General features: G+C 49.6%; 1 protein-coding gene across 2 annotated transcripts in view; it reads right to left on the bottom strand.

The window, feature by feature from the left end:
* Window positions 1-651: 651 nt before the first annotated feature.
* Window positions 652-14,894, bottom strand: part of RGS10 (regulator of G protein signaling 10) — a 39,716-nt gene continuing 25,473 nt past the window's right edge. For both annotated transcript variants that reach the window (XM_081536198.1, XM_081536206.1), the window contains exon 5: window positions 652-1,110. In XM_081536198.1, coding sequence (XP_081392324.1) covers window positions 964-1,110 — 147 coding nt within the window. In that variant the 3' untranslated portion in view covers window positions 652-963. The remainder of the gene's footprint in view (window positions 1,111-14,894) is intronic.

The following is a 14,894-nucleotide window of genomic DNA, read 5'->3' as shown; positions in this document are numbered from 1 at the left end:
GCAGAGGGGAACGTGAGCTGGCTAGGACCGCGTGGGACCGTTGGACTTCACTCACAGGCTCTAGCCCAAGACCGGGCTTCCAAAGACAGCACTTCCATTCCATCCTCTGGTTGAAGTCTCAAGCCCAGAGTTAAGAAGTGTAGCGAGGGGTAGGCACTGAGAAGAAAGGGTTTCAGCAGATGCGCTGTGAGAGGAGCGAACATCCCCCACCCTCCATCATCAGCAGGGGCTGGGTACCACCATCCCATTCAGCACCACTTGCATCGCCTTGGGGACCCTGAACAATTTCCCGGTTTTCTTTCTTCCTGGTTGAGATCTTGTTTCTGTCAAAATGAACTATTTATCTGTGTTGCATGAAATGTCACGGATTGTGGGCAAAACCAGGACAAACCCAAACCTCAGAAATAAGAGCCCTCTGATGATACTCACACGCAACTCCCCAAATCTTTAGAGGCTGTGATGAATTTTCTTTTCCCTGCACTGAACTTACTCTCTAGAAGTATTTAACCCAAGAGGCATCTGACAGACAAGTCCCCAGTGGCCTGAGCATGTCAGATCAACTCATTCTCGAGCTGATTCACCAACTGAAGCTGTGGACATGAGTGACCCACCTACAGAGGGAAGGTGAAGACATCAAAGGGAAGACGTGGCTTTAAGTTTCACCTGGAGGCCTCACATGAAGTTTAATCAAGCTGTAAAATACTCAAGACGTCCAGTGTGTAAGGATTTCACCTTTGTGTGTGAGACAGAACTAAAATTTCAAAGCTATTTGTCTTTTTATCTAAGATTAGCCATCATGCAAAACTTACTGGTCAAGCAGATAATAAAATACACAGATCCCATGGAAGGGTTTTTGTACATTTCAGTCCTTGCAGATAACAAAGCCATTATGCACCCTGCACGGTCCTGAGAGTGAGTTCGTCCGATTCTGAAAGCTGCCAGTCCTGCCAGTGCCTGGAGGGCTCATGTGTTATAAATTCTCGAAGCTCTTTTAGCTGCAGTCTGAGCATCTGGTGATTCTTCGTCCTCTTCCTCGGTCCGCTTGTGTTTTAAGAACAAGTCAGACTTTAAGAAGCGGCTGTAACTGTCATACTTCATGAGGTTGAAGATCTAAGGGGAAAAGGAAAATTATAAATCATTTAATATTTACTAAATACCTATCATGTGCTGGGGCTTCGCAGGTGGTACAGTGGCAAAGAACCCTCCTGCCAATGCAGGAGACACGGGCTCGATCTCTGGGTCGGGAAGATCCCCTGGAGGAGGAAATGGCAACCCACTGCAGTATTCTTGCCTGGAAAATTCCATGGACAGAGGAGCCTGTAGGGGCTACAGTCCATGGGGTGACAAAGAGTTGGACACGAATGAGCGACAAAGAGTTGGACACGAGCACGATCGTGTGCCAAAGAATGCACATGCATGCCAAACACCCAAGGAGGGCTAATGTAAGTCTTGTGGTAGGCCAGGCAGATTTCCTGAATGTTTGGGGTCATTATGAAATTATCTCAATGGAACGTAAGAGCTTAAAGAGTCACACAAGCAAAATCTATATTTTTCACGGAAGTCTAGATTCACAAAGCATTGATGCATACCCTTGTATCAACAGGTACTTTAAGAATCACCACTTAAAAAAAAAAAAATAGAATCACTGCTGTATTCGGGTAGATAACATAGGGATGTGGGTCTCCGGAAACTTGAGGTAGCATAAGAGAAGCCATATCGGTAGAGACGATGAAGTAAAGGCCACTATCATATCAGACGACGCTAACATTTAGACTCCCCGGAAGTCTGGCAACCAAGGTCTTACACAAACCTATTATTACGCCAAGAAACAAAATGGGGCTTATTCAGTGCAGGGCAGAGAAGTGGAATGACAAGCTCAGGGTGGAGGGGCTTTGGGAACAGGCCCTAATTAAAGAAAATAGCAGTCAGCTGCAGGACGCAGACACCTGCTCTCTCACACAGGCCCAGGGAAGAAGTCCTTCTAATGCACACTTGCCAGGTGCGAGGGGAGGACCCCTGATGGATTAGAGGACGGCCACCTGCTGCACCCCAAGTTCACAAAGAGTTTCCCCCTCCTTCTCAGCCAGAGTTCCTGTTCCCAACATCCTCCTCCCCCAGTGCCTCCCCGTGCTTTGCTGCAGTCCTCCCTTCCCCTGAAAAGGGGTGGGAACGGGGCTAAACGAAAGGGAAGCACTTTCTGGCTGTCGAGGGACAGTCTCTTATTTTGAGAAGTTTCTCTCCATTCAGACCTTCCCGCTGGACTTTCAGGACATTGTGCAGACTGAAAACTCACACCACGCAACCTGGCACCTCCACTGACTGCACCGCCATGGGCTCAACAAACAGAAAGTTCCAAGGGCGTCTAGAAAAACACTCGCTGCCAGGCGGGGTCACCAAGTGGGTGGTAAAACATCTTTTAAATCTGCCCTCTCGCCACAGGCACATAAACTACTTTGCAAATGAAACGCCTGATCGTGTCCACGGACTTGGAACATCTGGCTGGGGGCTGGGAGAACTGGAACTTGGCCTTGACACCTTCGTTTTCCCAAGACGGCTCCAATCACAGGAGAACCGCCTCCATCGTTTTGCTCTCAGGCGAGTTTGGACTTCGGGTTTTCCTAAAACTCTTGAACTGCTGTTTGCCCTTCTGTGAGTGCCCTTCCAGGCTGGTCGACCTGCTGAAAAAGAGCAGGCCTCCAAAGGCCCCCACCTTGCGCCTCTCCAGAGTGGGCATCTATTTTGTAGCAATCTTGTCATCTTAGACTGCTTCGATAAGGTTTGGAGAAAGTATTCATTAAAGCCCAAAACCTCCCAGAAAATACAAAAATCATAGGCGAGGGTGAGGCAGGAGATGCAAAATGCCGGTATCATGTCGTGCAGCTGTGTTACCATCCCTCATCACCACCTGCATTATTCAGCCCTTCCAGGCACAAGAAGCCTCCTCAGGGGACTTTGAGATGCCCATCCAGTTCACTGTTTGAAATGATGCTCGAAGAGTGACTAATGAAGCCAGCCTCGTGAGTGCCCCTGACCCTGGAACCAAGCCCCCACCCCCTCCTCCCAACCAGGCCCGCAGCAGATGGGACCCAGCACCGCCAGCAGGATGCGGTTCGACCTAAGTGTCTCGTCTGAGTCTCTGCGTGTGGGAGTGGTGCATCCTGTTTGCCTGCTGCCGCTCTTCGAGAAAAGAAGAAGAAAGGCCAGGGCTGGAGGCGCCTGGCCCGAGGTGGTGGGGGAGGAGGAGGGGAGGTGGTTCCAGCAGAGGGGCTCAGCCTCCCGGAGATGTTCGGCTCCCCCTTCGGCACACCTGGAGCCAGCAAGCTCGGGGGGACGGGGCTATAAACTATTTAACAAGAGCGCAAGGACCACTCCCTGCCATGGGCAGGTGTGAGGTGCCCGTGGAGGCCCACGAACTGGGGTTTCCCTCTTCAGGAGCCCTCGCCTGCCTCCTGATGCCACCAAGTCACCGGGTAGCAGCTGGAAGCATCAGACCGGGACAGATCTGAAGAAGGAAAGGGATGTGGCTACCAGGAGCCTCATTTTCTGGGGCTAGGAGCTGCACCTCTGACAGGGTCTTCATTGCCACCAGCAAAGGGTCTCCTGGGCACTGGCCTTGGAGCTCATGGCAATAGGCAGCTCCAACCCAGGGCCCCTCGTGGGTACTCAGCAATGATGACTTAGAGAATGTCCTAAAAATCTCTTTCAAGAAAGTGGCCAAAGACCAGGTACCCCGCTGCTGACCACAGCAGACTTCATCACAGGGCAAACGGTCATGACGGAGGTTCACCCAGTGAATGAGTGGGGCCCATCCACTGAGCAATGACAGAAGGGCTGGTGAAACAATTCAAGGTGTACCAATTCCAGTAAGAGTGCCTTCGAACCACATGCCAGGCAACGCATGGAGCATCCTCTCTAATCTTCACCGAACCCCTGAGGACCCCAAACACACAAGGGAAAGAACCGGGCCAAGGAGGTTTGTTGCTTTGCCCCAGGGCTGATATATTGTCAGCTCAGCTGCCATGACAAGTACCAAAGACTGGGTGACTTGAAAAGCAGAAATTTCCTTTCTTGGGGCTCTGAAGGCTGGAAGTCCAAGATCAAGGTGACTGCAGGGCTGGTTTCTCCTCCCGAGGACTCTGTCCTTGGCTTGTAGGTGGCCATCTTCCCCGGGGTCTTCATCTGGTCTCTCCTCTGTGTGTGTCTATGTCCTAATTGCCTCTCCTTATAAGGACACTGGTCAGATTGAATTAGGACCCACCCCAAGGACCTCATTTAATCATCTCTTTGAAGACCCCCATCTCCACACTGTGAGGTCCTGGAGCTTAGGAGTCTGACATCTGAATTTGAGGGGAGACACAATTCAGCCTGTGACAGTGAGCCAAAGAGACCGGCAGGACGCAAACACTGGCCGTCCAGCTCTCGAGCCCACACGCCTACCTCCAGGCCATCCCACCATTTGCATGGCAGAGTGAGAGGCAGTCACTAAAAACGCAGATTGTGAAAAGAGTTTAACGTGGAAAAATGAACATGAGTGTCAAGTGACTGAACACCGAATGTTTAAAGTTCACTAAAACTGAAAACAGTGACCCCAAATACATTCTCTAATGTGTTAGCCTGTGTATTTAAGTGGGAAATAAACATCCCCAAAGGTCAGTATAGGAGGTTGAACAATGTGTCCCCCAAATTGACATCCACCCGGAACCTCAGAATGTGACTTTATTTAGGAATAGATTTAGCTGAGGATCTCAGGATGACATCATACTGGTTTAGGGTGGGCTCTAAATCCAAGGAGGCTTTCTTTGTGGCTCAGACAGTAAAGCATTTGCTTCCAGTGCAAGAGACCCGGCTTCAGTCTCTGGATTGGGAAGATCCCGTGGAGGAGGGCAAGGCAACCCACTCCAGCATCCTTGCCTGGAGAATCCCATGGACAGAGGAGCCTGGCGGACTACAGTCCATGGGTTCGCAAAGAGTCAGACACAATTGAGCAACTTTTCACTTCACTAAATCCAAGGAGTGATGTCCTTATAAGAAAAAGAGAGAGCACACAGAGAGACATACAACCAGAAGAAGCCCATGTGAAGACAGAGGCTGGAGGGAGGCAACTATAAGCCAGGGACACGGAGGATTGCCAGGAGCTACCAGGAGCTGGAAGAGATAAGGATAGAATCTCCCCTCCAACTTTCAGAGGGCCCTGCCCGACACCCAGGTTTCAGACTTCTGGCCTCCTGAGCTGTGAGAGAAAAAAAAAAACAAATCTATTTTCTTAAGCCACGTAGTTTGCAATAATCTGTTACGACAGCTCTTGGAAATGAACACAGGTAAATTATTGACTTCACCTCACTCCTGCTTGAGCGCAGAAAATTAGATGGCCCTTAGGGGTTCCAGAAGGCTCCACAAGACCAGGACTCTCTGATGGGAGAACTGGACTTACCAGGGCTGGACTGTGGTCATCAACCTGACCATGCACCTCACGTTGTCTGCAGGGAAGCGAAAGAAGAAGGTGGAGACCCAGATGGGCTGGGACTGTGGGCAGCGGACCATAGACCAAGGGAGCAGAGCTCTCACAAACGCAGACAGCCCTTCAGGGAGACAGGCAGCCGACGGAGCAGAAAACCCAAGTTGGCAGCAAAGTTGCATTTCTACCTTTTTTTTTTGCCGACACAGCTGTGTCCGCACAGGTTTCAGATTTCAGCAGCCCCACATCTGGGAGCTACATGCCAGGACTGTAAATCGCTTAGTGTCTTGGCCTTGGGATCCAACCTTTAGTCTGCCGGAGGTGGGACTCGCAGTGAAAACCAGGAAGGGAGGCTTCCTGCCGCGAGGTCCCCCAACTCAAGGTTGATACACAGCAAGGCGCCCCACCCTCCCCAGACAGCACAACTAATTAGGATTTGCCTTTCTGTGACAGACAATATCCACAAGGGGCTCTGATTTGAGACTGTTTTGTCTGCTGCCCTGGAAAGGATTCCCTCACGGACACACACTCAGTCGTGTAGAGAATGAGACGCTCAACCAGCTTTGAGGGCCCCTCCGTGGAGGCTTCATCCCTGTCTCAATCAAGTACGTTGCAAGCCTAATAAATCTTCTAACACATCTTAGAAGACAAGATGGCAGTCCAGTGGTTTGGACTCTGCATTTCCACTGCAAGGGGCATGAGTTCCATCCCTGGTCTGGTGGGGAGCTGAGATCCCGCATGCCATGTGACATGGTCCCCCTCAAAAAACAAAAACAAAAAACACAAGGACATTAAAGACCTAAACTAAACACAAACACTGCAAAGCCTTCCACCGATGTAATTTCAACTGGGTACCAGGAGAAAAAAACATGCAACAGAAAATTTTATTAATGGGATTTCATATTTGCTTAAGTACTTGATTTAGTTTTGATGTGTAAATGACTGAAAAGGTGCACAAGTGTCCATAAATTGTAGTTCTAGAATGTAATTGCACACGTAGACTACAAACTTTCACACCACCAAACAGATGCAAAGTGTGAAGAAAGCCAGCCCTCATGCAAGGATCAGCTAGATTCTGAAGAGGCTCCTGGAGCAGGAGCACAGATGGGGACACCCCCACCCCGGGTCAAAGACCACCGTCCCCTCTGGGTGAAGGGGGGATGGGAGAGAAGTCCCGAGGGCAGGTGGCAGAGAGAGGGAGAGAAGACAAACCTCAGGTCGGCCCTGGTCCCAAAGCTCCAGGGAAGGCCACATAGACAGTTCTGTCACCTGGATGTTGCTCCTGCTTCTGGAACGGGCCCCCCTAGAGGTGGATCACGTGCCAGGGTGAGGTCAGAACTCCAGAGAGAGGCCGAACATGGATGGAGACAGTGGCCCCTGCCCCAGGGGGAATCCCCTTGCAAGCCCACGGGTCTGGTGCTGTCACATTATCAAGGGGTGGGGGACGGAGGAGGTGGCCATCCTCTTGTTCCTGAAGTCCCTAATCCTCAAATCCAAAGCTGAAATGATACACCTTCTGTGTGGGGTGAAGGTGTTTTCTCCTTGTCTTTTGCCATCACGGAGAGAGTTCAGGGCTATACTGGTACCCCTCCCTGTCCTTCTTCCCTTAAACACTATTTTAAAATTGTAAAAAAAAAAAAAAAGTATTTCAAATGCTGTCTTTCCTGCCCCACCCTCAGAAGCCAAAGGGCTGTGGCAAACGCCAGGATCCAACGCTCCTTCCATTTGAGTGCAAACCCACAAACTGCTCTTTCTGGCTGTGCCCGTTGGAACATGCCATTTTCTGGACTGGGCTTGATCTTTGGGAGCAAAGGTCAGCTGGCACCAAGACTGAGGCGCCCAGGAACCCCTGTTCCAGCCACCATCGCAGACTTGCAGAAATGAGGGACTGGGAGAGGGAGTGGACCCCGGTAGGCATGGCAGCCCCTCCACCTCCTCTGGGTCCTCACCAGCTGCTCCAGCCTTTCTTACTGAGGTCGGCAAAGAAAGCAATTCTTACTTCTTGGGTTCTGGGGAAATTCAAAGAAACGACACTGCTAAAAAAAAAGAAGAGGTCTGGTGTTTGGTTCCTTTCTCTGTCAAGGATGTGGCTGGGAGCACTGACATCTCACTGAAGTCTTTCATTTTTTTTTTTTTAAACATCAGAGGTTGAGGACTTCCTTTTCAGTGGAAAAAACCTGCCTCCACTCTGTCCTCCCCAGATCAGACTTAGCATGCATCAACTCTGAAGCCTGGATAAGGGCCTCCTGGAAAGCCTCAAAATCTGCAGTAAGTGTAGGCATTGGGGTTCCTACGATTTGTGGAAGGAGAAAGAGCACCCCTGCCCCCTCAAACCTGCAGCCTTCTCTTTCATGGTCCCATGAGCAATGACCTTCCCTCTTCTCCAATCTCCTTGCTGTTCCGGGGAACCCATCATTCTACGATGAGGAATTCAACCCAGAGGCTTCAGAGCAAGACAGGTGTGTGAACGAGTGCCCAGAAACTTGTGGAGCAGAATTCTGTTCTAAATTTTTCATCTGCCACAACCTCAAGTCACTGAGCAGATTTCAAAGTGTTCCATTTTTAAATGTTCAGGGTCTGGAGGGATACACAACATGAGGCAGAAAGTGAGAGCGAAGAGACAGAAACTGGGGGATTTTAGCCTTTCATGTCATCTTCTGGATGGTGTCATTTTCTCCTCTTAAACTTAACAACCCACGCAGTAATTTTACAATTGCTGTTCAGTTGCTCAGTTGTGTCCGACTCTTTGAGACCCATGGACTGCAGCCTACCAGGCTCCTCTGTCCATGGGATTTCCAGGCAAGAGTACTGGAGTGGGTTGCCATTGCCTTCTCCGACTATCTCCCTGAGTTTGCCCAAACTCATGTCCACTGAGTCGATGATACCATCCAACCATCTCATCCTCTGTCGCCCTCTTCTCCTCTTGCCTTCAATCTTTCCCAGCATCAGGGTCTTTTCCAATGAGTCAGCTCTTGCTTTTTTTTTTTTTTTGCAATTAAAAATAACTTTAAAAATTACCTTTTCCAGGGGACTTCCCTGGTGCTCCAGTGGTTAAGACTCCAAGCTTCCACTACAGGGGGCATTGGTTTGATCCCTGGTTGGGGAACTAGGATTCCACATGCTGTGTGGGGGGCAGCCAAAAACAAAACAGACTTGTCCAGAATCCTGGGCGAGCAGTAACAGGATGTGCTCGTGGCTAGTGGTGGCTTAGCGGGTTCCTCTGCTGGCCTTCCTCCCTGGAGCTCTGGCCAAGTGGGTGAGCAGGACGCCTAGTTGTCAGGGCCAGCATAGACAGGCGCCGTCACTTCTCGTACAAAGAAAAGCACGTTAGGCTGCTGTGACCAATCTGATCCCTTATGTTGTAGGTGATTCTCAGTGACTGCTGGGGATGTTCTAGAATTAGCCAGGGCTGGAGGTATAGGAGAGGACGACTGAGCAAGGAAGGCCAAGGGGGAGCAAAGAGAAGAAGGTAAGCGCATTGGTTGGTCTTTGAATGCCAAAGACCATGCCGCTGTACCAGCGCCCAGGAAGGGAAGATGGCGGCAGAGACCAGAAAGAGAACAGTGAGAACAAACACCATGGCTTCCCATGAAGCACAGGCCTCACAGGGCAAACGTGTGGCAGCAAGAGTCCAGCTGAACCGGAAGCGCTGGGTTCTTGCCCCTTTTCCCCTCTTCCAGCTCTGGGAGCTCAGGCTAGCCAGTTCCCCTCTAGGGAACTTTCTCCTGTAAACTGAGGTGCCAGGTCCTGCCTTCCCCAAGACCACTTGAGAGTCAACTGAGATGCACACACAGAGGCAGTGTGTAAACTGTGAAGAAGTACAGCCTGAGTGTTTTCCCAGGACTCACTAAAGTGTAGAAAACTGCCATATACATTATTTGGTGCTTTTTTCTTTTTCTAAACGATGAGGCCCTGAGGCTCAGTGAGGGTAAGCCACATGAATTCTGCTACATATCTGAAAGCCACATTAAGCCAGGATTTCTGCTTCTCTGGTGGCTCAGATGGTAAAGGATCTGCCTGCAATACTGGACACACAGATTCGATCCCTTGGTTGGGAAGATCCTCTGGAGAAGGGAATGGCTACCATTCCAGTATTCTTGTCTGGAGAATCCCACGGACAGAGGAGCCTGGCAGTCCATGGGGTCGCACAGAGTCCGTCATGACCGAACAACTAATACTTTCAATACTTTTCTCCACCTCAGCACCATTGACATTTTGGACCGGATACATCTGCATCGGGGGTGGGGGTGGGTGGGTCTGCCTTGTGCACGGCAGGGTGTTTCACAGCATCCTGGCCTCTACTCGTTAGGTGCCAGGAGCACGCCCACTCCACTTGTGACAACCAAAAATGTCTCCAGACACTGCTTATTCCCCAGAGGGGCAAAACCGCCCCCAGTTAAGAACTGCTGCATGAAGGCAATTTAAGGAACACAGGCACAGTTAACAGTTATGGAGTTAACACTTGTGGACTGCACGCCAGCCTCTGCACTAAGTCAGAACATCACAGACATGAGTGCATTTCATCCTCACAACTGCCTCATCATAACCCGCCTTTCACAAATGGGGAAACTGAAGCTCAGAGAAGGATGGCATCTTGCCCAAAGTTTCACAGCTGCTAAATGCTCACGTCAAAGAAAAGAGAGTCACGTCAGGTCTAAGGGAACAAGGTTGTGGCCATCAGGGAGAGACTTTTTAACACCAGGTCCTTGAAGGCTGGTGGACTGCCTTGTGGCGGAGCCTGGAGAGGCAGTGATGTTTGCCGAGAGCCCTGAGTTACCGATGAGGCCACAGAAGCCACACCAAGAAGCAGGACCCAGCTGTAGGGGGCAGGGGGATGGAGGCCATCCTGGATCATAAGCTCCCACTTCCCCTCCCGCCTAACCTAACATACAGTGATGGTGACATGAGCGTGAGCTCGGTGTACAGGAAGTGATGGGCAGGGAGTCAGGCCATTGGGTACAGAGATGAGCCATGGTCAGGAGACTGTGGGTGTGCAACTGACTTTCTAGTAGCAGAGATGGCTCTGCACTGAGTCATCTGCATTCCCTTGCCACCCACCCCACCCACCCCAATGAAGGACGGAAGCAGCTGGCATCAGGGGTCAGAGCCAAGGGGCCTGGCTTTCAAGAGCACCAAACCTTATGAGCCCAGCTGGCACATAAATAGTCACCATTAAAATTAAACTGGTTCCCTCAGGGCCTAACCCCAGCCAGCCCCTCCCAACTTAGCTTCTTCTATCTCCCTCCTTCCTCTCCAGCCACATTGACCTTTCCCAACACACCCAGTGGATTCCTGTCCCAGGGCCTTTGCATGTGCCACTGGCTCTTGCTGGAAGGTTCTGCCCCCATCTTCTCACCTGGCTCCCCCTTCTGCCACTCGGATCTTCAAGTAGTGCTTCCTGATCTCTAGACCCAAAACAGGCCCCTCTCGGTCACTCTTAGCCCATTGCCTGTTGTATTTCCTATCCTCATGGTTAGCCAGATGCCGATTTCCTCACTCCACTCACAGTTCCAAGCACAGTCCCTGGTACATAGCAGGCCCTCCACCGATATTAATAGCATAAAAGAATGAAAGAAAAAACAACTTCACACACCAGCAAACCAACTAGAACTGAAATTGACCTCCCAGGGGAATTTCTTTTTTTTTAATGTGGACCATTTTTAAAGTCTTTATTGAACTTATTACAATATTGCTTCTGGTTTGTTTTTTTTTTAATATTTTGAATTTTTGGCCTCTAGGCACGTGAGATCTTAGCTCCCTGACCAGGAGTCAAACCTGCACCCCTTGCTTTGGAAGGTGAAGTCTTAACCACTGCATCGCCAGGGAAGTCCCCCAGGGGAATTTTGAAGATAAAAAGTCACTGCAGTGAACTGTGATTCATTGAAGAAATCAACTCTTTGTAAGATCACCTCCTCCCTGTTCCAGCTTCCTGAAACTTAACTTTGTCCAACAACAGCCTTTGACTATAGGCTGAAGTTCCAAGGATGCTCCCAGTACTACTCTTGCCTCTCCTGGCCTTACCAGCGTGTGCTGGGCAACACAACTGGGTCCCATTAGCAGAGCAAAATTAAATCAGAGAACAATCTCTCCAATTACGAATTTTCTAGATAACAAAGTTTTAAGCCTCCAAACTTCTCTTCAGATATCATTTTAATAAGTATGCAATTCTTATTAAAACATCTAACACACTCTACAGTGACTATGCTGACCACAATGTAAGTTTTGCTTGACATTTTAGGGTCATTAGGATCACTAACTGCATCACCATCCTGCAGTATTGGGATGCCCCCAGTGTGGTGTGTGGGACTGTGGTCCCCCATGCTTGGTGGTTCCCAATCACTGTGCTACGGTTTTGTGTTTTTAGTATCATTTTTCTGCCTCCTCTTTGGCTGTTAGCCATTGCTTCTTGTAGCTCCTCACTCCACAGCCTCTACCAGCACTTCAAACAGGCTGTGAACTGAAAAACCAAAATGTGTTAGAACTGTGTGTAAACCAAGAATCAACAGGACCTGAGCAAAGACCCAAGAAGCTCTCCTTTAAATGAGATTCATGGATGTCAGGTCATCTCATCTGATGCTCAGGCAAGATTTTTCCTATCCTTCTAGGCTTCAGCTGTGCCCCAAAGTCCACGCTGCCCTAATAGCAGCCTCCGGGGCTTGGAGCACTGTCCGGTGTGGGGAGGGGTTGAGGCTCCCTGAAACTTTCCTGGTGAGCTGGTGCTGAAAGCAGCCTGCTCAGACAGCTCAGCCATAAAGCCAAGTGGTGTTGAATGAAGTTAGGGCTTCCCTAGTAGCTCAGTTCAGAGAATGCAATGGCACCCCACTCCAGTACTCTTGCCTGGAAAATCCCATGGACGGAGAAGCCTGATAGGCTACAGTCCATGGGATCGCTAAGAGTCGGACACGACTGAGCGACTTCACTTTCACTTTTCCCTTTCATGCACTGGAGAAGGAAATGGCAACCCACTCCAGTATTCTTGCCTGGAGAATCCCAGGGACAGCGGAGCCTGGTGGGCTGCCGTCTATGGGGTCTCACAGAGTCAGACACGACTGAAGCGACTTAGCAGCAGCAGCAGCAGTAGCTCAGTTGGTAAAGAATCTGCCTGCAATGCAGGAGACCTGGGTTTGATCCCTGGTTCGGGAAGATCCCCTGGAGAAGGAAATGGCAACCCACTCCAGTACTCTCTTGCCTGGAGAATTCCATGGACAGAGGAGCCTGTCTGAATGAAGTCAGAGCCGCTGAGGAGGGTTTTTAAGTTATCTGAAGTCTTGTGGTTCCAAACATGCTCTCCTCTGCTTCAATCTCCTTAGGAAAACAGGGTTCTCATGGGGGCCTTTGGGGAGCAAAGAACCACAGACCGTGCTGAGGATGCATTTTGATGGTTACCAGCAAGGCCTCTGAGAGACAGAGTTTTCTGAAGCAAAACAGAACCCAGAGGCCTTGACAGGGACTCACTATGGAATCAACTCAGATTCCAAGTACCCTGTGCTGTGCCCAGTTGCTCAGTCATGTCCCACTCTTCGTGACCCTTCAGGCGGTAGCCCACCAAGCTCCTCTATCCATGGGATTTCCCGGGCAACAATACTGGAGTGGGTCGCCATTTTCTCCTCCAGGGGATCTTCCCAACCCAAGGATTGAATCCACGTCTCCTGCAGCTCTGGATTCCTTACCATTGAGCCATTGGAGAAGTACCTTAGGAAGACAGCTAGCACCTCCATCTCCACCTCAAGTAAATGACTTTCAACAACAGGATATAAAAGTACTTTCTTTACAGGAAGTAGTTTGAACTGTATTGTGCCATACTTGTTAGATGTGTACACATGCATATTTATAGAAAAAAAATGATGGAAAGTCTAGACATCAAATGTTCCTTGGTGATTCACTCCAAGTATAAAATTATGAATTTTTTTCATCTTTATATTTTGGTTTCCCAAGTTTCTTTTGTTGAGTACATATAATTTTTCTAGTTAGCTAGATGAAAGTTTTTTTAAGAAAAATTATTGTTTAAATGTTTTGGGGACTTCCCTGGCAGTCTAGGGACTAAGACTCCAGGATTCCACTAGAGGTGGGCATGGGTTCAATCCCTGGTCAGGGAACTAAGATGCCACATGCCAAAAAACAAAATTAAATTAAAATGTTTTTGTCACTTAAAGACATCATCCTTGGTCCCTTGTATTTCCTCCTTTCTGCACCAGCTAAACCTCATGAGGTCTGCATCCAATGGGGGTGCCCTGGTCAGAGCAGTCCAGCTCCTTTTTGAGATGTGTTGCAGGCCTAACTCTCACAGGAGAGCAGGGTCTTTGGGAGACCCAGGTGACAGCAGCCCACCTCATTCCTCGCTGCTACCTTGGCTTCTGCAGTCCCTGAAAAGGGCTGTATTCACATGGTAATCTCTCCGCTGAGGAGCTGTGAGAGGCTGTGTGAGTACAGAATACAGTCTTATTTTTTTCCCTTTGGCCACACCTCACTCCATGTGGAAATTTTCCAACCAGGGATGAAACCTGAGTCCCCTGCAGTGCATGCGCAGAGTCTTAACCACTGCACTGCCGGGGAAGCCCCCAGAGTACAGTCTTTGAAGGCAGCTGCATCGGCCTCCAGCATGTCCTAGACCTGTGGGACTCTGTGCTAACAAACCACGTAGTCCCCCTGAACCTTGTTTTTCTCATCATCAAAATGGGAGTACAACTCCTCCCTGGAGATTAAATGAGATGATACATGCCAAGGGGGCACAGAAGGGCACCCCTGAAGCATGGATATTGTTCTTATGGAGAATATTTAGAACACAGGGGTGTCAGTGCAGGGTCTCACCCTGGCTTCCCTTCACAGTACCCTAGGAAGCTAGTAAATGATTCTGAGGTCCGGGTGAAGTGGAGACCTCCATGTAGCTACAGCCACAAGCACTGCCTTTAACCCTGCGTTCCTTTCCCTCCACAAGCCCATGTCCACGGCATCCCTCCCATCTGATCAACATCACCACCTCCAGGAGGCCCTCAGCAAGTCTCCCATGCTAACTAGAGTCCTTTCAACACCCAAATTTGACGTCGAATTCGTGTGGAATTTGCATTTGCCACTGTATCAACTGGAAAACATTCTCAAGTTAATGCTCATATTTGTAATTTCTACCTGTCTATTTGTTTTCTCTCTGATGTTGAGCAGATGAAGACTTCTGGATTCTGGGACATGCTCTGGGCCCTGTGTACACTCCAGCTGATCAAAAAAAAAAAGGCCAACTGATGCTGTGGACCAGTGGTTTCCAAAGTGTACTCTCAGAACCTGCAGCATCAGCATCACCTGGGGGCTTGCTAGGAGAGAAAGGTCTCAAACCACCTGGAAACCTTCAGGTCTGCTAGTTAACTCTGGGGGTAGAGCCCAGTTTCTCTTTTAACAAGCCCTCCAGGTGGCTCTGGGCTTGCTCATGTTGGAGTATTGCTAAATTAAA

Source organism: Giraffa tippelskirchi, chromosome 2, assembly GCF_054371585.1.
Source record: "Giraffa tippelskirchi isolate mGirTip1 chromosome 2, T2T-mGirTip1v1.2.pri, whole genome shotgun sequence".
In the NCBI taxonomy this organism is placed as follows: domain Eukaryota; kingdom Metazoa; phylum Chordata; class Mammalia; order Artiodactyla; family Giraffidae; genus Giraffa; species Giraffa tippelskirchi.
The sequence above is the reverse complement of the archived record's forward strand: the minus strand, read 5'-3'. Positions and strand labels throughout refer to the sequence as shown.